Genomic DNA, 26,051 nt, shown 5'->3' with positions numbered 1-26,051 from the left:
TCCCCTTCACCGCCCAGCCCTCGCCCACCCTCGCCTTCACCACCCAGCCCTCCTCCGCCATCTCCACTGCGAAGCCCCCACCGCCATCTCCTTCACCGCCAAGCCCTTCACCGCCATCCCCTTTACCGCCAAGCCCTCGCCCACCCTCGCCTTTACCACCCAGCTCTCCACCGCCATCTCCTTTACCGCCCAGCCCTCGCCCGCCCTCTCCTTCACCGCCCAGCCTCCACCGCCATCCCCTTCACCGCCAAGCCCTCGCTCACCCTTGCGTTCACCACCCAGCCCTCCATCGCCATCTCCTGCACCGCCCAGCCCTCGCTCACCCTTGCCTACACCACCCAGCCCTCCACCGCCATCTCCCTTCACTGCCAAGCCCTTCGCCCACCCTCGCCTTCACCACCAAGCCCTCCACCGCCATCTCCTGCACCGCCCAGCCCTTCGCCCACCCTCGCCTTCACCGCCCAGCCCTCCACCGCCATCTCCTTCACCGCCAAGTCCTCCACCGCCATCTCCGTCACCGCCAAGCCCCCACCGCCATCTCCTTCACCGCCCACCCCTCGCCCACCCTCCCCTTTACCACCCAGCGCTCCACCGCCATCTCCTTCACCGACAGTCCTCCACCACCATCTCCGTCACCGCCAAGCCCCCACCGCCATCTCCTTCACCGCCAAGCCCTCGCCCACCCTCGCCTTTACCACCCAGCCCTCCACCGCCATCTCCTTCACCGCCAAGCCCTTCACCACCATCGCCTTCACGGCCAAGCCCTCTACCGCCATCGCCTACTCCAGCCAGCCCTCGCCCTCCATCGCCTTTACCACCCAGCTCTTCGCCGCCGTCTCCTCCCTTGTCAAGTGGTTGCCTCTATTCGAATCCGGGCAACTACAGCGGCATCTCTCTGGGCAGCGCGAAGGTATGTGCCTGATTTAGCTTGCTTTGTTTCAGGGAATCATACGTTTTCCATTTTACTGAGACGTTTGTTCCCTTTTATGTCTTCAGGGTGGCATCGAGACCTGCTCGGACCAAGCTGGCTGCCTAGACATCTTCATGGACAGCGGCACCTGCAAGACGGTGACGGGTTCGAATGCCTCCTGGCTATACTGTGAAGTATGTCTGTACTGGAGCAATGTCCGGGGCACGTGCGCCAAGTCTACTGGGGACACGGTCAGCCACGTGTGTATGGGCGACGAGTTCTACCCCGTGATTGCAACTGCCGGCGGTCAGCCTGCAGCCGGGAACACGCAGAAGCTGGACGGCTGGAGCAATGGAGCAGAGAGTAAGTGACTAGCATGTGCTTGCACCATGCACGGGGCGTTGCTTCCAGGTCCTCTTTGCGCTAAAAGCCATCATGCGCATGTGACTGCTACCTACTTTCCGCAGATCGCTACTGCCAGTGGGTCCGCTGGAACAGCAGCAACTTCGATACGGAGCTGGTCCACTTCACCGTCAAGGACGGCACTGGAGCCTGTCGCGATGGTAAGGAGGAGGGGAGCTCACTGACTCGAATGCATCGCCATGCATCTTGAACGTGCAACATCCAAGTCAAGGTAGTTTGCACAGATGGACCCCGGGCATGATGCACTAACATGCGCTACTCCATGACTTCCTGTCCCCCCTCCCTGAAACCCTGTGTGCACTGCAGCTCCGGGCCCGCTGCAGGTCACCCTCCAGGGGCTCACAGCTACTTGCCAGGCCCCCCGCGTCGTCAATAACACGCTGGCGGGCTGCGGGACTGGAGACCAGGCCAACGAATGTCTGTGGAGCTTCAATGTGCCACGACCTGGAACGTCTGCATTCAAGTGCGCGTCCTCCCCACCGTTACCACCTGTGCCGCCAAGTACGAACGCACTGCCACCCTCGCCACCGGTGCAGTCACCCTCGCCGCCACCGAGGCCGCCCAGCCCTCGCCCACCCTCGCCTTCACCTCCTAGCCCTCCACCGTCACCTCCTTCACCGAACAGCCCTCCACCACCCTCGCCTTCACGGCCAAGCCCTCCACCGCCATCTCCTTCACCGCCAAGCCCTCGCCCACCCTCGCCTTTACCACCCAGCCCTCCACCGCCATCTCCTTCACCGCCAAGCCCTTCACCACCATCGCCTTCACGGCCAAGCCCTCTACCGCCATCGCCTACTCCAGCCAGCCCTCGCCCTCCATCGCCTTTACCACCCAGCTCTTCGCCGCCGTCTCCTCCCTTGTCAAGCGGTTGCCGCTATTCGAATCCGGGCAACTACAGCAGCATCTCTCTGGGCAGCACGCAGGTGCGTGTCTGGATTAGCTTGCTTTGTTAAAGGGAATCATACGTTTTCCATTTTACTTAGACGTTTTATCTCTTTTATGTCTTCAGGGTGGCATCGAGACCTGCTCGGACCAAGCTGGCTGCCTAGACATCTTCATGGACAGCGGCACCTGCAAGACGGTGACGGGTTCGAATGCCTCCTGGCTATACTGTGAAGTATGTCTGTACTGGAGCAATGTCCGGGGCACGTGCGCCAAGACTACTGGGGACACGGTCAGCCACGTGTGTATGGGCGACGAGTTCTACCCGGTGATTGCAACTGCCGGCGGTCAGCCTGCAGCCGGGAACACGCAGAAGCTGGACGGCTGGAGCAATGGAGCAGAGAGTAAGTGACTAGCATGTGCTTGCACCATGCACGGGGCGTTGCTTCCAGGTCCTCTTTGCGCTAAAAGCCATCATGCGCATATGACTGCTACCTACTTTCCGCAGATCGCTACTGCCAGTGGGTCCGCTGGAACAGCAGCAACTTCGATACGGAGCTGGTCCACTTCACGGTCAAGGACGGCACTGGAGCCTGTCGCGATGGTAAGGAGGAGGGGAGCTCACTGACTCGAATGCATCGCAATGCATTTTGAACGTGCAACATCCAAGTCAAGGTAGTTTGCACAGATGGACCCCGGGCATGATGCACTAACATGCGCTACTCCATGACTTCCTGTCCCGCCTCCCTGAACCCCTGTGTGCGCTGCAGCTCCGGGCCCGCTGCAGGTCACCCTCCAGGGCCTCACAGCTACTTGCCAGGCCCCCCGGGTCGTCAATAACACGCTGGCGGGCTGCGGGACTGGAGACCAGGCCAACGAATGTCTGTGGAGCTTCAATGTGCCACGGCCTGGAACGTCTGCATTCAAGTGCGCGTCCTCCCCGCCGTTACCACCTGTGCCGCCAAGTACGAACGCACCGCCACCTCAGCTTTCCACTCCTGCGTCACCGTCACCTGTATCGCCCAGTCTAGCACCATCACCACCACCCAGCCTGCCCCGCGAAAACCCGCCTTCGCCTCAGCCAAAGCCGCCCCCACCGGCGCGGCCATACTCGGGCTCTGGGTGCTTTGTTGGCCCTGTCAAATACTGCAAGGTGGGTACGGCATTGTGCGGCACCAAGTTTTCTAAGATTGACATTTCGTAACGACGAACTCCAACACAGGCGCCCGAATGGGCCCCTCTTGCCTCACCTCAGACCGATAACTGGAACTGAAGGCTCAGGCCCATGTACACCCCTCCGGCCTAACTGACCATGTCCGCATGTTCCGTCCCTGCATATGTTTGTTCGGCAATTCTGGATGCGGCACATGGGAATGTGCTACAGGGAGGAAGTGACGACGGAGCCATCTACGGAAGCGGTCCAAGCAATGGATGGGTAGGTAGCCGGCTATAGGCAAACAAGGCTGGCGCGGCATGTAGATAGATAGACAGACAGACAGACACAGACAGACACAGACAGACAGACAGACAGACAGACAGACAGACAGACAGACAAATACAGACAGACAGACAGACAGACAGACAGACAGACAGACAGACAGATGCCACGCAACCAGTAGTAGGATATTTCCAGTGGTTTGCCGCCAGTACATGCTCTGATGTGCGCCACAATGTGCGACCGGTTGGTATGCACGCTACTTGCGCCAGGCGCTACAGATAACATTTGCTGCATGGGGTCCTGCTGCCTCCACTGCTAAGCTTCGGCTTGTGTGGGGGAAGAAGACTCCACTCTTTTCAACGGGGGTCCTTCTGCAAAGATCCTTGCCGCACTGGCTTGGAGAGAGGGCTGCATCACTGCCCATACGGTATTCCGCTTTACACCTTCCCTGTCCTCCCCTGTCATCGCCTTCCTGTCCTCGGTAGGTTGTCGCAGCGCTAGGAACCTCATGTATGGATGCTTACACCGGCTTGCCCCTGCCGTACGAGGTCACTTCGGCCTATTATCTGTCCGGTGATCAACCCAGCGTGCATACGGAGGCGCTTGTCGTCACTCCGGTCACGAAGCTCTTGCAGTTTACCGACCCGTCCCGCACGCCTTTACAAAGAGCGTACGGCATGGTTGGCGTGAATTGCAGCGGGGCACTTGACGGTAACCTGGCCGCGCTCACAGACAAGAAAATTGCCACAAGGTGTGTTGCCGCCGCTGTTGCTATTGCTACCTCTCCTGCTACTGCTGCGGCTTATCCTGTAGAGTAGCTATGCTTTCTGGGCACGTCTCCTGTTCGCATTCAGCTGTATTTTATATGTCGCCGGTTGCGGCTCTGGTGATCTTTGTGTGCCGTGATAATTGATTCCTTTTAAACACTTTGTGTGTGTGTGCATAATATGGACGCAGGCGGTATGTAACGAAGGTCTATGTATGTAACGAGCTTTTCCTCTGCACCTCGAACGCAACACGCATCGAGAGACGCAAACCCAAACCAAAATGTCCCGTGCACCGTCGTCCATCCCAACCGCAGGCTTACAGGTGTCCGCATGCTTTACGCCGATGCCAAGCTCTCGTCGTTGGTCGTCCTCTCCGTCTCGGTCCTCTCCAGCCTACCTGAAACCAGCCTACCACAGTGCCGAGATGCCGCCAGCAAAGTTGACGCAGTCTATGCAGCTCTTGCCACACGCGCTGCCTTAGTAGGCAAGGTTGATCTCTCGGCAGCAGGGTTACTAAACGCGACGATCATGTCTGCGGCCAGAAATACTTGCAACGCATCAGCGGAGGACGTGCTGGCTGCCGGCGCAATGGCACTGGCCAACCAGGCGGAGTTTATGTACCGCAGGCTGGTAGCGGAGCTGTTGGAAGATGGCACCATGTCGTCGCTGCTCTCGGCGCTGCCGCTTCATGCGCTGTCCGCGGCGACTCGTGTCGCGTATCTGGCACAGACGCGCTGTGGCGAGGTGCTTGCCGCTGTACGGCGCGGCGAAGACAGCGCTGCACAGCAGTTTGTGGAAGGTACCGTGGGATGTAATATTATATTATCGTATGATACCTTACCTGGGATGGAGCCGGCTGTTGATAAGCCGCCATGCGTTTACCGAGCGGTGTGCGGAACCTAACCCGGGTGATATGGACCAACATGCATGCTTATGGATCATATGGCTGCGAGTCGTTTCCGTCCTCCATGCTAACCTCCGTACAGCCGTCGGGTTATTCACCTTCACCGCATCCGCACCCGCTTGCCGCCTGCCAGTAAACAAGGCACGAAATGGAACGGTGTTTGTCCCCGCAGACCTTCCTCTGCTGCTTGCGGCCGCTCCAGTCAACCTCACCCTGATGGCACAGGGACTCGGCCTGTCCGAAGTCCCGCCACCATCCGATCTCTGGCTGCATCTGCGATCCTCCGTTGGGGACCTGGCAAGCTGCAAGGTGCGAAGTGGGACAGCAGCCGCCGTGCCATTGGAACCTGAACAAGCTGCCAGATCTCGCCTTTGCCTGCATTTCTGTCTGTCTTCCTGCCTGTCTGTTCGCTTGCCTGCCTGCCTGCCTGCCTGTCGACTTCTGCTCCATTTTGTCAGTATGTTGTCCGTATGTCTTTCGGTTTATTATTTTGGTTTATTATTGTGTATTATTGCGTTTGCTACTTTAGCTTTCTTGTTCTTTGATGTTCAAGGCTGTAGAGGAAAACGCACTGTTCCGGTAGAGGGTGCGTCCGCCAGACCACCAGGACTCTCGCCTCACAAAGACATCTGCCATGCACGATATGTTTTTCCAATCATTACCCCCTTTACTAGCTTCCGGCTTGCCTTGTGTCACTGCGCAGGTCGAAGCGACGTATCTGTACCCATACCAACGGACGAGCGCCGTCACTTCCACGAACGGCTCGGCGCTGCTTCCAGGAGCTTCCAGTGCCCTGGTAATAACTTGGGATGTGCTTTCAGTCGCAGCGGACAGACGTGGTTTTCGTTGGCCTGCTGCTCCCCTACTTCCCTTGGTCCCGCATTCTGTATGTTAGGCAGTGAAGCTGCTGGGTCGGGACTAACTGTCGCCTTTTGCAACCACGTAAGGTGGTACGCCAGCAATCGCCGCCACCAGGCCAAGCATCCTCGTCCCACTCTTTCTCCCGCCTTTCCTCATCGCCTGCTCTGCGCACGGCTGCTTTCCTGTCTAATCTCGCCATGCGCTCGCCATGCGCTTGCGTTCACTGACAGCAGCACTGCTGTATGGCTGCCTCTGCTCTCTGTCGCCACCACGCCTGGTGCAGGTAACGGTGCCTTCGGGTTGCAGTGACAGTGCATCATTGGCCAAGACGCGCACGTCGATGTCTGTTTTGGTGCCCCCAACCAGCAGCAAGGCCGTGGTCGACCAAGTAGCATGTCTGGCCACCAAGGCCTTCATCCAGGTCTCTGACGGCGAAGCGCCGCGTGACATCAGTGCGGACGATTACGCGCGCGCCTACCAGTGCCTGGGTGTCACGCTGCCTAGCGAGCTGGTCGGCACCACTAACTTCGTATCCCAGGAGTGGAAAGCAGACAGCGTGTTTGACGTGCGCGTGAAGCTTGCCAACGCACGACTGCAATGCGTCACAGAGCCCACCTCGCGCTTCATTAACGGTAAGTCCGCTTAGGGTATGCCTGTCCGCTTATGACCTGGCACGCCTGCATGTGCACTGGATTCCCCAGCACTCTAGCAACGGCATTGGATATTGGGTTTTCATTAGTTGTATCTCGTTACGAGGAAAATCCCGATGTTAGCAAACTCTGGATGAAGAGAGAGGGAGGGAATAGGGATTGTGGCGCTAAACGCACCGCAGATGTTGGGACACATTGGGACGTGGCCCTTGGTTGACAATACTACCGGCGATGTCCGCTGGTCACGTGATGGAGTTACTTCACCCCAACTCACAGAAGCGTTCCGCCACAATCACAGAAGCGTTCCGCCATAATCTCCTGCACAGGCCTCTCCGGTGAGGACGAGGACGACGTGTTCGACAAGTTGATGACGCGCTTGGCTCGCGATGTGCGTTCCAATACCGTCATGCTCAACAACAAGACCTACCTCGCGGGTGTGGTCCGCGACACGTGTGAGGAATCTCTGCGGGAGGCCGCCTCCCGGCAGCGCCGCCGGTTGCTTCAAATCGATCTCAGCACTGATGTGGTGAGTCGCTTGCACCCCTGCCTAGCCACGCTAGAAGGAACCGCTACCACACGAGGAAAAGCCGGGATCCATTCACCGTTGGCGCCATCACGATACTCAGGTTGCGCCACCATTTTCAGTTTAGAATCAATTACTGAGCTATCCTAGCGGAATTTTATTTGGACTCGAGGTTCCGGACATCAAGTAGTGTCGTCCATTTCTCGTGACGCGTTTCAGCCCACCAGGTCCCAAAAATTATATGCACCAAGGCTCATCCCGGCCCCAACTACAACCTCGCTCTTGCGCGAACCTTGTTTTCCCCTTCCATCTCGTGCCACCGATGCGCCGCAGCTGGAGGGCATGTTTTCGACCGTCGCCAGCACCGTGGCTGCCAGCGTGCAGTACCTGATGGACCTGGAGACGCAGCTGCTGGCCAACGTGTCGACGTCCTCCTCGTCCTCCAACTCCACCAACACCAACACCAACACATCCGCGATTACAAGGGCCGTGCTGACGAAGGCCACGCAGGTTGTGGTGGTGCAGACGACTGCCCTGGGCCCTGCGCTGGCGAACCTGGCATCGGAAGCCAGCTCGGGCAACACCCCCACCCTGGAGCTGCAATTCACAGGCGACGGCCTGCGTCAACAGGTGTGGATGTGGAGTCTGTACTTATCAGGGTTTCCTTCAATGCTTTGAACAGCGTGCGTGGGAACAGTGTGCGTGGGACTAGGCACATAACACGTTTTGTGTACTCTTGCGTCGTCTGCATTATTGCACCCTGTCGTTTTGTGTCGTTTCGTGTTTGCTTTGCCAAATTTTAGCGAACGTCCCTTAAAATGCTACAGCCATGATGGATAATTGAACAGCCCTTGGTAAGGCAACGCTTCCCGGGGCTCTGTCGCCATGATGTTGCATGTTGGTCACGTATCTAAGCAAACTGCGGTCACGCGTGTTTGTGTACTTCCTCGGGCCGCAGATCGATGCCGTACAAGTGCCTGTGCCGGCGACCCCCGCTGGCGCTCCAGAAGGCGATGGCCGGGGGGTTGGCAGTCAGAGCGGCGGGACCGACACGGAGGCGGGTACTGCCGCAGGCGGTAGCGGCAGCCCCTCAACCAGCAGTCAAGATGGCAGAAGCCGCTCCAAGGGCGTCCCCATTGGCCTCATCGCCGGCATCGTCGCCGGCGGCGTTGTTGCTGCCATTCTTGCTGTCTACGTCGCTGTCCGCATGTCCAAGCGATCAAAGGCCTCAAATGACTTCCAAGAGCAGCAGGCCGACAGCGGTGAAATGCAAGACCCCGCCGAGGCAGACTACATGTCCGAGGAGGCACCCGGTGAAGGCGGCCAGCCTTCCGCCGTCATGGCCATACCCGAAGCCCTGCAGCGTCTGCAGGTCTCCATTGTGCCGCCGCTGCCTCCCAGCAAGCTGAGATGGCGTGTAGCAACTGCTGCCGCTGCCGCCGGCGGGGATGCGTCCGGCGCAGGTCCATCCAGCTTCTCCCCACGCAACGTCCTGTCCAGCCGCGAAGGCTCCGTACACTCTCCCGTACATGACGATCTGGACGTGGAGCAACTTGAGTTTAAGCGCTCCCCCAGCGCGCCACTGCGGGACGACCTTTCAACCGTGCAACGCGGCGAGTCCATGGCGGCATTGCCGGGGCAGGTGGGCCGCTTGCCGCGCCGCGTGACAGTGTCCGGTACATACGAGCGGAGTGCATTGGCAGCGGAAATGGTGTCCGGCATCGCTGCCGCGCGCGACATGTCCGTACCCAACTCTCCTGCATCGGTGCGGTCGGCCCTCGCACCTCGAATGTCACGGCAACCCAGCGGCGCGGGCGATATTGCGCTGCCACCACCACCGCCGCTGGGGATGCCGCGGCGCGTGACGCTGTCGGGCGCGGAAGGTGCAGCGCAGCTGGAGGGCGCGGAGCGTCCGCCGCGACCTGGTGGTCCACGCTCCGACTCGATGCGCCGGCTTAACACCGTCAGTGCAAACATACCCCACCGCCTGTCACAGCGAAATCTCGTCGAGCTACCTGACGCTCCCAACACCGTCGACGAGCCGCAGCGCCGCGTGACGGTCTCGGGAGTTGAGGGGCCCACTCAAGGCGCTGCTGCCGCTGCTGGCCGCTCATTCTTGACAGCTCCACGCTGGTCTGTCCAGCGAATGAACGTGGCAGCGATGGCGGCGGCCGAGCCGGATCTGCCTGTCACCAGACTCAGCAACTCTGGGGACGCGAATTCCAGCCCGTCCTCCTCAAGGCGCGTCACAGGCGCTGGTGATGCTTCTCGGCAACCGTCGCGGCAGGCGTCTCGGCAGGTGTCCCGCCAGCCTTCTGAGGACGGGGGGGCAAGCCGCTGGCTGCCGCAACCTCGTGTGATAATGTTGATGCGGCCCCGCTCTGGACTCATTGTCCCTGAGCCCGCCCCAACCTCTCCAGAGCTGCCGTGAGGTGCTCGATGGATGCTAGGCGGCCGGAGTCGCAAGAGCTGTAAAGAACCATTACTTTTCGTTATCGGACCGCCAAAGTTTGTATGAAATCTATGCGGCTTAAATTATCGAATGCTTTATGCAAGGTATCGAATGCTTTCTGCGAGGTAACTCGACTTCCGAGGCACGCGGATGTGATGTTTCATCTGACTAAGGAGGAGTTTTATTTTTTCCTAGGGACTTCACTTGCATTTGTCTCTCCTGGCTGTACCGTGTTCTTTGAGCATGTATTCCAGCCAAAACTAGAAATTTGTTTGGCCGTCTAGGTAAAGTGTCGGCCTTTTCTCCGATGAGCGTCTTTTCGTATTATTATATTAAACGCAGCGGTCATAATGCTTAAGAGACGTTCCTGAGTGCATCTTTTTTTATGTGTCATGATGTTTTCCTGATATTGTACCCCCGGCCGCCGGCCGGTGCATTTTCCTGGCCAGCTCGGGCTCATCATACGGTGGCTTACGAGCTCGGTCGCCGCCTCCCTTGGCATGCGCCGCGGCAGGCCTGCCGAAGGCCTGGCACATACCTTGGTGCATGCATCGTATTCTGAGTTTCGGATTTTTTTCCATGTCAAGCTTTCCTGCTTGTCAAGCAGAAGGATAACTCAGCAATGAGTTTCGCATAACTGTCAGTCTGTAGTAGCACTCATGTTGCAGCGTCACGGAGCCTAGTTTAAGCAAGGAAAGCTGGATAAAGCGTGTCCATGGCCATGCACACACGCATAGAAGGCTATCTGTTTTCCTGGTGGTAGTAGTCATGAGGTTGATTGCGAGTGTAGACCGAACAGCATCTCTCACCCTGAAGGCCCTACGCGTGCACCCTACAAGTGCGGCGTCGAAATCCTTGCGCACCCCATTCCTTTGGGCCCAGCACGTCGGCACCCCATTAACACGACAATAATCACAAGCATCCTTCCGCCCTGTATCACCGTTAGCGCATCCTAGCATTTTTTCTTGTACACCCTCATCTGGGCCGGCTCGGCACATATGCAGCATCGCTTTGCGTTTTGCGTGGGTCAAGAGTCGCGGGTCTGGTCGCCGTCTGGCAGACCCAGCAACGTCGTTGTTAGTTAGTCATATCATCAGGTGCATATCGAAATGTGTTGTTTGAGACTTGTTGATTAATTGTTTGACGCCCGGAGGGCTGTGCACGCTGTTTCCTAAGAGTGTCACGACAAGTTTTACAATGTTTTACCAAGTTTTACTTTTTAACGCCCAACTATTTTTCCATGCCGCATCAATGAAGTAGATTGATAGAAATCTTTATTGGCGTAGGCATTTGTTGGGCGAATTTTTTCTCGCCGCCGTTATTAGTTGTTGATGAGCTGTAGTTGCGAGCATGGCGAGCGCACACGAGTACATTACTCCCTTACTATTTACGTTCATGACTTGAGCTCTCGAAGTTGTTAGTTTCTTGCCGGTTTAGCCTCGTCATCACAATATCCCTCCCCGCCACGCATTCCTGCTTAAGTGACTTTAATTGGCCCTTATAGGAAAGTAGGGACAATGCTCCGGGACGCATTCTACTCGTTTTTACCCCACCGGCGAATCTCTAATCCCACTTGTCACTAGGGGAAATTTCTGCCACTCAGTTGTAAATTGTTCGTCCACTGCGTCCGTTGCCACCTGTTGCCACTTTTCACTATTTGTTTGCTGTTTTCATGCGAAGACTACGTTACAAACAAGTACCTGCACGCAAGGAAAGAACGTCTTCGTGAAAGGGTAGGGCCGGGTGAGGGCACACTACCACGAAGCGGATCACCAAGGCCTACAGACCAACCGCTTCACGGCAGCACCCAAACGTAGCTACGAACAACCCGAATTAGCCAACACTGTCGCGTGCCGCGACACAAGAGCCACACTGGCTCGTACGCCATACGGCAAAGACACTCCGTATTCGCAGAAAACCTTAGTTTTCAACGCTTCACGTAGAAAACTGTCAGTTAGTTTAAGGAAAGGAAAGGCAGCGAATCAGTATCCGCGATAAATTCTACAAGGAAGCGCACCTGCCCGAGGCACTGCCCAGCCCGCAAGTCCTCGCCCTAGGGCAGCAACAAGGCCACCGGATCCGCAGGCCTATGGGCTCTCGATGCAGGTGCAAGCCGGATGATTTTATCGCCCGTTGGCCCTGCTTCGACGGCTGTTAGATTCACATATATCTTTACTGTCAGGGCGGACACTTGGGTTTCGGAAGCAGGGGCGCAGAGGTACACGAGAGGCACTTGGACAATCCTGGGGTCCCCAGGACAGGGGGCGCTCCCCCCCGGGAGGCGCTTCATGCCGAGTGCTCCTGCCCCCAAGCATGTGCTCCGTACTAAGGAGGTGTACACTGCAAGACACGGTACGCGGCTTTCTCGTTCACTCCACAGATCACTGACCACGGCAAGTCAACGGAAAGGGGAGCCAAACCATAAGGTCCGAACCGTGGCCTCAGCTTCCCAGTTTAAGAAAATACTCGAAAGTGCGCCCCCTCATCCTCTCTCGCAGGCTTCCTGGTTACATCGCGCTATAGCATTCGACGCAGGATATCGTTGGCGCTGGTGAGGAACCGACAGCCATTTAGCCCCGGACCGCTCCGGTCACCTCTCATGTAGTTGAAAGCTCCGGCATGCGGCGTTAACCCATCAGCGCTGACCTAGTAGGCACGCGCTTCAGCCCGCCAACCCCAGGCTCCGCAGCACCTGCTATACCGCACCTCCCACAGCCATCACATAGGCCATGGTCCGGGCCTCTGCGATCCCTCAAAACAACAAAGCGGCCAAACAAAGCCACATCGCCAGCCGCCTTGTTGGGTCCCCAACAAAGCGGCCTCGCCAGCCGCCACTCCTAGCCACGCGGGAAAACACTCACGCGCACCTCAGCATGCCCCTATGTGCACACAGTACTTGCCCACACTACCCGCAGCCAGTCCGCCGCCGCCGCGCGCGCTCTGCATATATGCTTACCAACCAGCAGATACATACACTGCCATTCGCCCTTTTTCCGTCTTGATATAAACAAACGAACTAACGAAAAACGAGCAAGGTGCCGAGCTCTGCGTATCCTCACCTGCAATCTCAAAGGCCAACCCTGATACTCCAGGCATTATCTGGTCCAACAACCTCTGTATACACGCCACTACCACCACCCTCCCTCATTCACATCATCCTCGTTCTCGTCCTCAACCGAAAGAAAGCATTTCAGCATTGCTACGCTCTCGCCTTCGCCGCTTCGATGCCAGCATGCTGCCCTGCATGGTGGCTCAAACACACCAGCACAGCACAACACAGCATAGCGCAGCCCCACACCGTTCTGGGCACTGTACGGGAGCCGCGGGGCCGGTGGTTGGCTCCCCCGCAGGATACTCCTCCGTTACCTCACACACCACCACCGCCACCACCACGATGCACCAGTGTACACGCGAATGCATGGCAAGGGGCCAACCACTTGCTCTATTTCGTCATTATGGCTACAATCTCCAGCTGCTGGCTGCAAGCCAGCTCGTCGGCGCAGCCCGGCTGCGGCGCCGCAATGCGCCAATGCCGTACCTCCAGGCCGATACTGCACATGGACGACAGCACGGCAGCGGGGTTGAGGGAGTCTAGCAGCGGCACCTGCACGCACAGCCGGGCGCCTGGCGCCAGCACCGGCAGCAGCGAACGCAGCGACCCGTGCGTCCACCAGCTGGCCCGCTGCGTGGCGCTCATGTGGGAGCCTGCATGCACGGGTGAGTAAGGCGATAAAAGAGGGAGCGATGAGGGGATTATGACAGTGTCAAGAGGAGGGCGACGGCAGCAGTGCAAAGGGGAGGAAAGCGGTCCTAGCCCAATCGAAATCTACACCCAACCGGGCGCGAACATGTGCTCAAGGCACGAAAAGCGCGGAGACCCACCAGGGCCTTGGCTGCAGGATTTCCCTGTGCAGGCCGCTGGGCATTAGCATATTACAGCTGTTACGTGTTTTAGGCTTCAGATGAACCTAAAAGACAAGCGAGCACACATGCGCATGTGGCGTATTGTTTGGAGAAAAATTCGGACAGGATGATGTGCTCCCCAGGGATAAGGGCACCTCAGTTTTGAGGCCAACTAGATAAAAATGGATGAAGACCAGGTCAGCTGGCAGCCTAGAGCGGGGCTGGAACGCCGAGTACGGTCCACAGTGTTCGTCATCCCCATCCCTGACATCTTCCCACTCCCCGCCTTGATGTATGTACGAGGGGCTCTCACCGTCCAGCAGTACACAATCGAAGCCGCCCTCGGGGGCCTCAGTCAGGACGTCGTCCAGGCAGCCGGGACCCAGAGCAGCGCCGGAGAAGGGTGTTGCGCGCAGGCCGCGCTTCCGGGCCGCCTCCACGTCCGCATCCACGGCCCACACCTGCTCACGCCCACCACCAGCCCGCACAGCAACATCATCACACAGTAACATATAGCAACACAAGGAAAAAGGCATAAACCACCACGGCATGACACGGGGCGACGCGAGACAGACGATACATGCAACGCGGCCGACTCAGTGGACCAGGCAGGGATTGCGTAAGGACGAAGCAACGACGTGCGCTGCGGGGCGGGCTGACCAAGAGGGGATGGAGGTAGAGGCATGAACACCATCTCTTGGCTGATCCCCTCCTCTCCCCTCCCCTCCCCTCCCCTCCCCTCCCCTCCCCTCCCCTCCCCTCCCCTCACCCCAACCTCGCGGCACAATGTGAACCACTCCACTCGCCTGCAGCCCCTGGCTGGCCAGCAGCTTGGTAAGCGCCCCGGCACCGCAGAACACGTGCAGCAGCTGGTCGCCCCACTCTGCGTCTTGGCAGCTGGCCAGTCCGCCCGCCGCACGGCCCATGCGGGGGAAGGAACAAGGCGCACAGCGGATAACGCCCAGCGCTGCCAGCCAGTCCAGATAGTCCAGACCGGGGGCAGGGGCACCTGGCGAGAAGGAGAGTCGTGCAGAGGGTGAAAGAAGGCAGTGCAAGACGGGAAAACGAGCTAAAGTAAAAGAGGAGTGAATGGTGTGTGAGAGGGGTAAGGAAGGGAGGTGCAGGGAAGCAAGAGACTGAAAAACGGACCAGAGGTGGCCGATGGCGAAGGGATCGAGCCCCAAACAAAGGGAGGGGTTGAAGAGAGGGACGGGTTTCGAGGGGGAGTTGCCGTTGTTTCAGAGGCTGTGAGGTCCGGCTGGCGCGGTGGCGTGCAGGTCCGGGAGGCCTCTTAACTTAATCAGTCGGTTCCGAGGAATCGCACCCAGCCACCCAGCAATGCATCCGTCACACACTTACCCTCTGCGCCGATCACCTCGCCCGCTGCCAGCCGCGCTGGCCAGCCCAGCGCCACCCCCGCCGCCTGAGAGCCCTTCTCCCCAGCCAATGCCAGCCGCTCCGCCAGCTCGCCGAGGCCCCCCACAGAGAAAGTGGCCACTGCGCCCGGCGGGGGCTGCACTACGGTGCCCGGCTTCTCATTGCCCCCACCTGATGGGAGGCGGGGCCGGGGGCGGGAGCCGCGTGGAGTGGAGCGGAGTAGGGGCTGGGTAAAGCGGATATGCACAAAAACAGAACTAGCCGTGCAGTTGGGTTGACATCGGTAGGGTCACGAAAGGAGGCGGGGGACCAGGCGCGACCCAACCCCAGGAGGCCACCAGGGGGCCCCCTTCAGCAGGTGGACTCTGAGGGTGAACTGCGGATGTCCACGAAGACGTAAACCCAGCCAAAAGCTGAGATTAAGGGGACAAAAAAAACCCAGCCGCATTAGGGACTGAGGGTGAGAGGCATTCCCGTGCGGACGTCGAGGGTTGAATTTGCAGAGGGTCATTTTACGTGGTGTGGGCGCTGTTGTCCCATCAGCATGTCCGATGGAAAGTTGTGAGGAGTAGAATGCGGGAGTAGCAAGTTTGCAGCAGCACAGGGATCCGACTGATTTGCCCTAGCGCGATAGGTGGCAGCGCATTGCTCCGTATGGTGGGCGAGCTGCATGGGCGGAGATCCCCAATAATACTGTTGCTGCATTGCTCCCGCTGCAGCACCAGAGAGCCCGCTTCGACGGGTGTGGCTGCTAGGCCGGGCAGTAGAACAGTAGGCCATAGGACCGTCACTTACCAGCAAAAACAATACACTGCTAATATACGAATGCAGCACGAGCCAGCCAGGTATCCAATCACCCAGTCACCCATCCATGTCAACCGTTATGCATGCATGCGTACATACATACACACATGCCCGCGGATATTAGCTAGCCACCCAATCAGTCAACCAAGACCCACTCAGCTCCTACACCGCTGCACAGCGACTTGCCTGCGATAAGACAGCTGGCCGCTCCGCTGGCATTACCGCACTCCACGTCCTCAAACGAATCCCCCACCATCAGCATGTCGGCCGGATTTATGCCCCACGCCTGTGCGTTGAGTCATCGGAATGACAATGGACCGTTACATTTCATGCATTTCGGCAAAATGGATGGGCTGCAGGTAAATCACAAACTGCAACAGCAAACCAGGACAGGGTGTAACCGACGGTGCTTCGTGTTCGCTCTTCCTTCCTCTACCCTAGGTAGGTGACGCCTTCCAAACCCCACAGGTGGTCAAGTTGCACACTCCTCCCTCCTTACCTCTTTTCCACCACCCGAATCCAACCCAGGTGCTCTCTCCCTTGTAAGGAGTCCCCACTCCCACCAACTAACCCCTCAGCCAACCGAACCCTCAACCAACCCACCTGCGCCACGTGAACCAGCAGCCGTCTGTCGGGTTTCACGTACTTGAACTCGCGTGTAAGCACTTGCGAAAACAGCCCGGACCACTCGGGCCCTATGATGCGGAAGAAAGCGGCCACGCTGTCCGATGTGTTTCGTGTCACCAGCGCCACAGGCACCTGCATCCACGGGTTGGAAGGGAATTAAGAAAAATCCGCTTTAAAAGCCGCATCTACACGCCATCACAGCCCCACCTGCCCAACCCATGCCTAGTTTGCCTCGCTCTAACTACCAACTAATAAACCAACCAACCAACCAATCAACGAACCAATCACCCAACTAGCCAGTGGTGATCTACCCTCCTGCCGTACGTAAAGCCTCTCCCTTGCTTCCCTCCCTACCTTGTGGTCCTTAATCAGCTGTAGCAGCTGCAGCAGTCCGGGTTTGGCACTCACGGCCCTGGCTGCCTGCTCCTCGATTTGCAGGATGGTGGTCATAGCAGCCAGGATACGGGAGTCCTGGCCCCAGGACTCCATCACGGTGAATAGGTCGCCCACGGGAATGCCTGCAGGGCCCAGGGCCGGGGCCGGGGGGTTAGGGATTGCGATAAGGCGAAAGAATCAGGAGGCTGGACAATTTTTGAGGCGTTCCAGGCGCGTGACAGGGAGCTATGGTCCCTTATGGAACCAAGCGGATCTTGATTCACTCTGCCGCGCTCGGGCAGCGGGATTCTCAGGCCCCAATGTTGGCCTCATGCCATCGTGGAAAGCTGCTTTGTGCCTTACAGAATCGGTGCGCCGCTATAGCCCCAGAATGGCACAAGCAACGAGCGGGCAGGTACGGCTGTCTCACGGCATGAAGGACATCGGAAGCTTGGCGAAAGAAGTGGCTCTGCATGATTTTTCTGGCTAATGGATTATCCGGGAGTAGTGGGAGCCCAAGGGATGGATAAAGGCGCCAGAGCGCACGGAGTTGCCGTGGCGCACGGATTATGGGTGTGCAAGAACGCACCTGTCCTAGCGCGCATGTCCGCAAAGTCGATGTGTGCCTGCGCGTGGGTTTAAGCATATGGAAATGGGCGCTGATCTATTGCGTCTTCTTGGGCATCCTCCCCCAGGGCCTACCTCGGTCAAAGTCCCATCCATGTCTGCACAGCTTGGGAGAAAGCCAGATACGAGGTGGTTGAGCAAGATTCGTTAAGATTTCGACTCATGATATTAGGTTAGATCAAACGCGCCTTATTACGCGATAAGGGCTACAAAAACGGGCTGCCTCAAGGACGATGCGTACTGTAAGTGTTGGTTTGGGCGGTCGCTTACCAAAGACAATAGCTTTGTAGAACAAAGAGCGCGGCGTCGCTGACTGCTCAGGGATGACTGCTGTTTGCTGCGTCACGGTTTGCGTCGCCGCTCGCGCAATCGTGCGGCGACGACTATGAAGGCCATGGCCGACACGCTGCCCAAGCGGACACCGACGAAGCTGCATTGCATGAATATTTACAAATGCAATACTGTAACTACAATTTACCGTGCACTAGGATCTAGTACTCGGGCATAGGATAAGAAACGCTTGCTCAAGTTCGCTCGTCAGTTGTCGCTGCAACGCTTGTTGCATATTCAAATACCTACGGAGTTCAGAATGCCCATTGCGAGCTGACGCTAAATTGGCAAATTGCAGTTATCGCCTCCATATCCCCTGCAGTACTAACGACCACGGCTCTATCTCCACCTTTCTCTGGCGCAAAGACAATTTCCGCCTTCGTCTCCAAGCCAAATCCCCAGGAAACCTTGAAACGATCATGTCAGGTCTGTGCTGATTCTAATGCAGGTACTAACCTCTACCAGGAAAGTGTGATCGACCAGGTAGGGCGTCGGAAGTTCGTTGGTGAGAGTTGGGTGACGGTTGGAAAGCATGTGCACGTAGTTCGCTTAGCACATTCTACTCAGCATTTTGATATGTTTGCAGGTCCACTTCTGTCTGTGCGTGTCTTGCAGTAAAGGCTAGGAGTGAAGGCAACTGGAGGTGTGCAAGCGTGCCGATAACATTGGAAAGCCAATGTATCCGGACGCTGCTTTGAGGCAGTGAGGCCCGAGGAGACTCATTTTGGGTTTTGGTAAGCCCGAACAGGACAGGCACTAAGGCTGACAGCGAAAAGGGAGGGGCAAGATAAGCGAGGAGCTGGCCATTTGCAATACCATAACACCCAATCCAACTAGCATCGTACCATGGACAAACGCCCCTGCAGAAACCCGATGAGGATTTACCAGTACCGCAACATTAGATTTGTGCTAGTTCAACCTCGTCTGTCCAATCTTTAAGCAGTCCACGGGACCACTGGCTTGCTGTAGGAAAGCAATAGCGTTCGCGCGCAGTGTGAGCTACCTTCCTAACCCTCACTGAGCGTCCTCCTCATGATTTACCGCCGTTATGCCTCAGTAGGAGTTAGTTGAACGCGGTGTCCTTTTATCTATGGGTTGCAGCTTACCTTCCAAAAAATGTTGAGTCATGCGGTCTGTACCGACAGTTCCCTAATGAGCATGAGCACAATTTCGACTTTACCTATCACCATCTTAATGTCGGTTGCGCTTCAGTTTCTGTCGGCTTCTAAATTGGCGTCGTCTCTCGGCTCTGACTCGCATAGCCACGGCGCACAGCCACTTTGGCGATGGTAATGACGACCCGGGGTCCAAATGAATCTCCCCGCTTTCGTCGGAATGTGTTCTTTTGCCGGCCACTGAAGTGCTGGACACCTGACAGGAGAGGCTCGGCTAGCGCCCTTTGATGCCTCAGGCACTTCGGTGCTGCCTGTACCGTAAGGGAGGTGACAGCGAACCCCTACTTCGCTGGCTGATCCCGCGTCTCCCTGGCTGGCTTGCTGCCTGGGGGCAGTAACCTGCGCAAATCTACATCCTTTTCACACGTCTCATCCATTGCCAGGCGCGCATTTGCTCTGCAGCGTCGCTAACGCCCCACAGCACCTCCACTCCCCAGGCAGGCACCAATCATCTCATGAAAAGCAGCCGAGGGCCACACCCATCCACAGGAAAACAGCACCAGAACAAACAGAATGTAAATCAACATCATCTTCTGATGCAATCTTTGGTGGCCACAGGTAAAATGCGCAGGCCAGTCACCAATTATTCTTTCCTTGCGGTAGCCCTGGCCCTGATGTGGCCACCATGGATAGCACCGCTAAACAGAATTGCATGCCGTCTGTTGCCTTGGCTAACTTTAGCACTCCTCAGGCCGCACCGAACCGGTATATCACCACGAGAACGGCTGCGGATACACATCATGGAAAGGACGGAACGGTAAATTCTTCGGGAGTACAAACAAAACATCATTATCGCCCAGCATATTGCACAGAGCATCTAAACTGCAGGGGGACCACGCACACACAGGCACATGCTTGCACCCGGCGGCAAACACCGCCAGGACAGCAGGGTGCCAGAGCACAGGAAGCACAGGAGGCTCCATAGTACAAAAATGCACTACAGAAGGATACGACAGCAGCAGCCAAACGGCCTCCAAGCCAACTGCCGACGGGTTGACCGTTTGACGCCGATGAGAACATGGCCATCGAGACAGACATACATGCGAACGCACAAGGCCGACGGCAGGCGCACACGCTCATCCATTCCCCCACACAAAGCAAACCCAAACAAACTAACGAAACAAGCAGCAGCGTAACGAAACAGTGCTGGCGCAATTGTAACACGCAAAGGCAAAGCGACGGAAAAGACACCATCGCTGACCGTATGTGTGCGGGGGGAATGAGCCGTGCCCATAACACCTCTGCAGGCCCCCCTCTACCGTCTCAGCGCCGAAGGTATTTAACACAGAACACACACGCACACAGAAATGCCACTTTCAAAATTGCACAGCCAAGAGATCAGAGCGCCTCTCGCAAGAGAAAGAGTCCCTGCCCTCTCCTCATGTCACATCTGTCATGGTGTCGAGTCGACGTCGCCCAACCTCCCGCACCGCCTTAAGCACGCTCGCGGCGACCGTTCCCCAAGAGTGCGGCACAGGACCGAACACGCACGTGCATATCAAGATTTCAGTCCGAGGCGCTTTAGAGCGCATGCATGCTCCCGTGCTCCCATGCATTGCTCCTGCACCGCCGCTGCCCCCTTCAGAGCCACCTCCAAGGGGTTGTACAAGTAAGCCGCGTTGCTTCGGCCTTTCCATGCACCCACTCACTATCCTTTCCCCCGCCCCCGCAGCCGTGCTTCCCTGCAACAGGCAGCAGGCACCACAACTCGCGTCCATTCCAGGTCTAGCAATCCCCCTTCCTCCTTCCATCGCGCTAAAAGCCAATGCAGCCTCTGCCCCCTCCTTTGTCGGTAACCACGAGTGCAATGCCGATTACCGGAAAGCCGCACGACCGGCCGGGTCTCCACACCACAACTCCCTGCTGCCCAGCATGCCCTACTGGGCATCATAATGCCGAATCACCCACCAGGCAGCGAGTAACGACAGGGCCGCCATGTGCCGTCCTACCGCCCTCTTGCCCCACAGGGTGGTCAAGGGCCTGGCGCTCACACGTCCGCGATTTAGTGCCGCGGTGGAGGAGACCAGCGCCAATTTGTAGGCAGCGCAGACAGACAGACAGGTGACACCGTTGCAAAAGCCGCGGGTGTGGTCCCAGTCAACCACTCCAGCCCTTCCGGTGCAAGGCAATCATATGCCCGTCGTCACGGCACATCAGGGGGGGCATTCGGAAACCCGGCGCCGCAATTGCACATGCCGAGTGAGTTGGAGCGTGATATTGTTGTGCTTTTAAGTTATAAGAAAAGGCAAAACAAAACGGAAAACGGTCCTGATTGATACCAATACGATACCCATAAGCGACGGGTCTCTCAATAGGCACCCCATCCCAGCGCCAAGACTGCCGGGCCTGACCTGACAATCCCGATCTTAGCCATTTCCCCGGGTCCTGCGTGTTCGCATCAGGTACGACTCCCTAATCAGCAGCACGTCGCAGCGGTGAGCCGCGCATGGCGCCGCACATACGAAATGTAATCTGGCAAGACATCGTCGGCCCTGCACGGTGCGCACGGGACCAGAGGTCGCATCCGTCCCCGCACTCTGTACGGGGTTGTTCACAGCATACATATATCCTCTCTAGAGGGACATGGCGACCCGAACCAACAGACCATTACCACCACCAGCATCCGCACATGACCTTTCGTTGGATTGACCACAAAAACTTAGCACCAGCACAACGGCCGCCATCATTAACTAGCACCGAGCAGTAACCACGGATACGCCATACAAGGGAGGACGATCGCTGCCAGAGGGTGATGGTCAACTGCATCCAAAGACACCCCTCACCATCACCTCCTGGAACTACGCACCCCTCCGGCGAGCGCTACCGCCCCCACATCACACGCATGCCTCACCCGCACCGCCAAACAACAACAACGACTATCACACGATAGGCTGCCCATCCCCTGCCCTCCTCCATAATCTAGCTATCCCCAGCAACAGCCACATCTCTCCTCTCCTTTCCTACCCGCTTAGCAGAACCTCAGTGGGTTAATACTTAAAAAGCTGGCCCCCACTATTAATGGCCCACACGCCTCATCCATCCCCACGGCCCACAGCTCCCACACGACTTCCTTTTCCCCCTTGCCTTTCCAAACCCCACGTCACCATATCCCAATCCCGTCACTCGCTTACGATGGCCCAATGAGAATGAAGCCCGTTAACAGCTTAGCAATATCATCTCTTCTCATCATACAATGCAGTTCCTAATCCTTTGACAAGGTGCCTTGTTCCATGTCAGGGCAGGCAACACCTGAAATCAATTGCGGTTCATCTCCCTTCGCCACTGGCAGCTTACAAGACCCACGTCGCACCCCAGCGCTTGCAGTGGGCGAGGCGAGGGGCCAGTGCACAATGTGGCAACCAGCCCTTCCCAGCCCTTACCGCGAAGGGCTGGAGGACGCACAGCCCGGGGCACGAGCCATCGCCGTGGCCAGTGCCCCAATCACCATTCCACCACGGCTTCAACAACCCCGATAACCCAACCGATAAACCCAACGCACATACGAGTTCAGACCCAAAGGCCCCCTGACCGGCGCTTCACATTACAGCCAAGTAGCCGCATGAGAGGATTGGTAAAAAGTAGCCCTGGTGCAGCACAACAAGGAAACCTACCTCCATCTTAAGCAAACTTGAGACACGCACATGAGGCATCATTACCGACCGGTTCGAGAGCACGGGAGCAGAGCAGCTGCAGCAGCAGTGGCCAGCTGACATTATTAGAGTGTGGCTGTTTGCTGCCGACATCAGCGGCATACGTGACACAAAAGCTGACGTGCCTAGTGCTGCTGTCTCCGGGGTGTCGGCGCCACATTGCCCTTGGCTACCTTCATGTAGCGCACACCGCAGGCGTTGCACAGCGTCTTCGGTCCATGAGGGCCAGCTCGCCACACGGGTGTGGTCTGCGGGGTTGGTACAGGGCCCGGGGGGCGAACGAGGCACCAGGAAGAGGTAATCGGTTGTCAGTCCGTCCACTGGCTGGAGCTTCCATCACACGTACGTACGATAACGTTTCTGGTCGGTGCTAAAGCTGTGGCGCGCTGGAAACTATGTCATCACCATTCGCTCAACACCATTCGCCTAACATGCGTCATCATCGTGCAACCCCCTCTTCCCTTTACGCAACACCAGATTGGCTTGACCTGCTTTGTGCAGAAAGGACGGCCTTTTTTCCTGGCTCGCGCCGGGCACGGCCTTGTGCAGTAAGGCAACAAACACTACCCGATGCAAGTAAATGACAAAGGCTATCATAAGGCATGCCATGTGGCATGCTCCAGTCTCATCCCTTTCCATCCCGTCCACAAGACCCAGAAAACATATCCAGACAGAGGTTCGTTCCCCGGTCAACGAACCTCATGTGTCATCGCCGCTGTCCCAATGACTAGCAACCCCACCCCTGCCCGTCCCTCTGCTTCCTAGGCGCCGCACATCACCTGTGTGGCAGAGCCGCTCTCACCTGAGTTCCACACTGCGTACAGCAATGTCCGTTGGGATTGGGTGCCGGCGCCTTGGGCGGGTTGCCGTTGGGAGACGCACGCTTGCGGGGCTTGGGCACAGACGGCAGCGGACCAAGGCGCTTGCCTGCAGGTGGCCAATTTGGGCCATCCATACGACTTGCTTTACAATCCACTCCAACCACAATGGATTTGAACGCCAGGATATACATGCCGACAAACAAGTTCATTCAAGGCACGCGTCCAGGCGGCATAATCACAAATCGCGCAGCCAGAGGACAAACCAGGTGTTGCTCGAATGCCGCTGCGTAGCTGCGATGCGTGCTTCGGATTGCAGACCAGATTAACCCACCAAAAGAGCACATAGGACGGCACGCAGGAGCCATTGCCCGCATCTGTACGGTCAGGTAATTCCCCCACAGACGCCTGCGCCAAAGCATACCACCTCACCGTCAGGTCCCACCATCACCGCCGCGAACGAGCCAACCATGGGGCTCATCCCCACGCCTGGCGGCAACCCAGGCGCCTGCACTTGCCCAGCGGCCTTCGATTTGACGCCCTTTCCAAAAGGCCCCGCTAGGGCAGACAGCGCCAGCGTCGGGTCAAAGAATGGGCCGCGCGCCGCAAAGCCCGGATGCGTCGTCGACGCCGACGCAACGCTAGCATCTGAGCTGTTCGGGGTGCTCGAGGAGCCTGGTGGATTCAGCGGTTGGACCGTGACCTCCACACCGTCCAGATAGCTGTTCATATTTGCGGGCACACTGCGCACCGTTTTCATGGCACCCGAGTTTGCCGTAGGCCGCGGCGGGTGCCAGCCTGCAAGTAAGCCCGCACTCGATGGTGCAGCGCCTGCTGTGCCGTCCTGCCAGGGCGGCACCGCGCCGCTGACCTTGACGCGCTTCGGGCTCTGACCCTTCAGCGTCGCACCAGGCGCGGCAGCTCCGGCAGCGGACGCTGCCGATTGCCGGGTCTTGGTCGACCTGGGATATTGTAAGGGGCTGGGCGACGTTATGATTTTGCGCTTCACAGTGACTGACACGCCCGGCTGGGTTGCGCCAGTCCCACTACTGCCGCCACTTCCCTTGAACTGCACGAGGCCTGATCCTGCCGACCTGGCTCCGGAACCCGACATCATGCCGCACGCAGCGGACTGCTGGTGCTCGTCCTGGAGCTGCTGCTCCAGGCGCTGACCCAATAAGGTCCCAGTTGCTGAGGGCCGTATGGGGATCGAGTCCTCGGGCAGCTCTAGCAACTCGAGCTCACTAACGCTGGGAGGCAGTTGAGGGGTAAGCAACTCGCCCTCTTGCAGCCAGTGCCGGCGCAACTGGGTCTCGTTAAGGCTCGCGCAGCGGCCGCGGGAGCCTAAGGTGAAATGGCCGCCAACCGAGTTTCCGCAGCCGAGCGAAAAGTCCATGGGCAGTGTGTCAGGAGCGACGTAACTGTAGGAGCGGTAGACGTGTGCACGCCGCAACCCTTCCGCTGCGGCCGTAGAGTCCATACAGGCGGAGGAGGAGCCGCCCTCGCCGCCGGTAGCGGCGGCGGTGCCGCCTCCGATCAGTGCAAAGTTGTCGACACTGAACGCGCGCGTCCTTTGTCCACGCTGCAGTTCGCCCGCAGCCGTCTGCTGGACCGGTTGCTCTTGTCGCTGCTGCTCTCCTGCCTCTACTGTTTGTAGCTGCTGCTGCTGCTGCTGTGGCTGTAACTGCTTGTCCTGCTCTATATGTGTTGTTCGCGATTGCGTCTGCCGCACTTTAATAACGGCGCCCGCAAGCGGTGCCGTCTGCGCGCCGCTGTGGGTAAGCCGGGACAGGCTCAGTCCATAGTTCGGCATGCTGATGTGCTCCTCATCTCGGCCCGACGTGGCACCTGGTGCAACGCCTGAAAGCAGAAGGAACCGACGCCGCCGTTAGCGCAGCCATTATAGGTAAACTAGACCCAAATGCTCGTACCAGGGCCTCGCGTAGTTTATCTCCACGCAAACAATGACCGCGTGAACAGAAGTTAGGACGTTCAGTTAACGCCAGATAGCTAACATGGTGTGCAGCTATGAGCACGCACGCTGCTCAGGTGCATGTATGGTCGCTTGCATGGCGGTATAGGGTAAGATGTCCTGGGTCGGTCTTGGTCCGGTACCCAATTCTAATCACCAGCCCGCGTCACCAGCGCGACTCCAGGATAACAAGGCAAGGCATCGAGCACGCTAGGCTCAAATGTATCGTACTTTCCGCTGCCAAGAATACATAACATTTGCAAGCGCCTCTTCTCAATGTGGTTCAACCCCAATATGATCTTTCGCAGCATAGCTTCCGGTTGCCCGAGGAAAGCAGAGCGGCCCATCCCCTCAATAAAATCACCAAAATTCCAGTAACATCACGTCAGCCTATCCACGAATCCTGACAAAGAATCCCTAGACGGCTACACTGCGTATCACAAGGCATGGGCGAAGGAGCGTCCATGAACCATACCAAGCCTCAAGGCAAACAACCCCTGCATGCAGACACGTACGAGGGCGAGCCGTAAGCCTCCCCGCCTACCCGCGGTGTTATCCTCTGACGCCTCGCTGTGCGAAGAGC

At 57.8% G+C, this 26,051-nt stretch overlaps 2 protein-coding genes across 2 annotated transcripts; one reads left to right on the top strand and one right to left on the bottom strand.

The window, feature by feature from the left end:
• Positions 1 to 996: 996 nt before the first annotated feature.
• On the top strand, positions 997 to 9,808 carry VOLCADRAFT_94815 (uncharacterized protein; the record flags this gene model as incomplete). Its single annotated transcript, XM_002953985.1, has 17 exons — positions 997 to 1,273; positions 1,378 to 1,473; positions 1,640 to 1,796; positions 2,232 to 2,256; positions 2,343 to 2,619; positions 2,724 to 2,819; positions 2,986 to 3,368; positions 4,139 to 4,404; positions 4,735 to 5,219; positions 5,458 to 5,633; positions 6,028 to 6,120; positions 6,469 to 6,817; positions 7,162 to 7,361; positions 7,692 to 7,988; positions 8,317 to 9,321; positions 9,355 to 9,657; positions 9,779 to 9,808. Coding segments are annotated over 17 exons (4,515 nt in total), but the record flags the coding sequence as incomplete, so codon positions are not given.
• A 1,672-nt stretch (positions 9,809 to 11,480) lies between these two features.
• VOLCADRAFT_106209 (uncharacterized protein) lies at positions 11,481 to 17,619 on the bottom strand (the record flags this gene model as incomplete). Its single annotated transcript, XM_002953907.1, has 12 exons — positions 11,481 to 11,510; positions 11,828 to 11,863; positions 13,349 to 13,515; positions 14,027 to 14,174; positions 14,319 to 14,356; positions 14,483 to 14,722; positions 15,073 to 15,261; positions 16,117 to 16,180; positions 16,498 to 16,653; positions 16,876 to 17,039; positions 17,486 to 17,522; positions 17,599 to 17,619. 12 exons carry the CDS (start codon positions 17,617 to 17,619, stop codon positions 11,481 to 11,483), a joined length of 1,290 nt encoding a protein of 429 aa, XP_002953953.1.
• Between the last annotated feature and the right edge of the window lie 8,432 nt (positions 17,620 to 26,051).

This window comes from Volvox carteri, assembly GCF_000143455.1.
Source record: "Volvox carteri f. nagariensis unplaced genomic scaffold VOLCAscaffold_39, whole genome shotgun sequence".
NCBI lineage: Eukaryota > Viridiplantae > Chlorophyta > Chlorophyceae > Chlamydomonadales > Volvocaceae > Volvox > Volvox carteri.
Note: the sequence above shows the minus strand (reverse complement) of the source record. Positions and strands in the feature narration are given on the sequence as shown.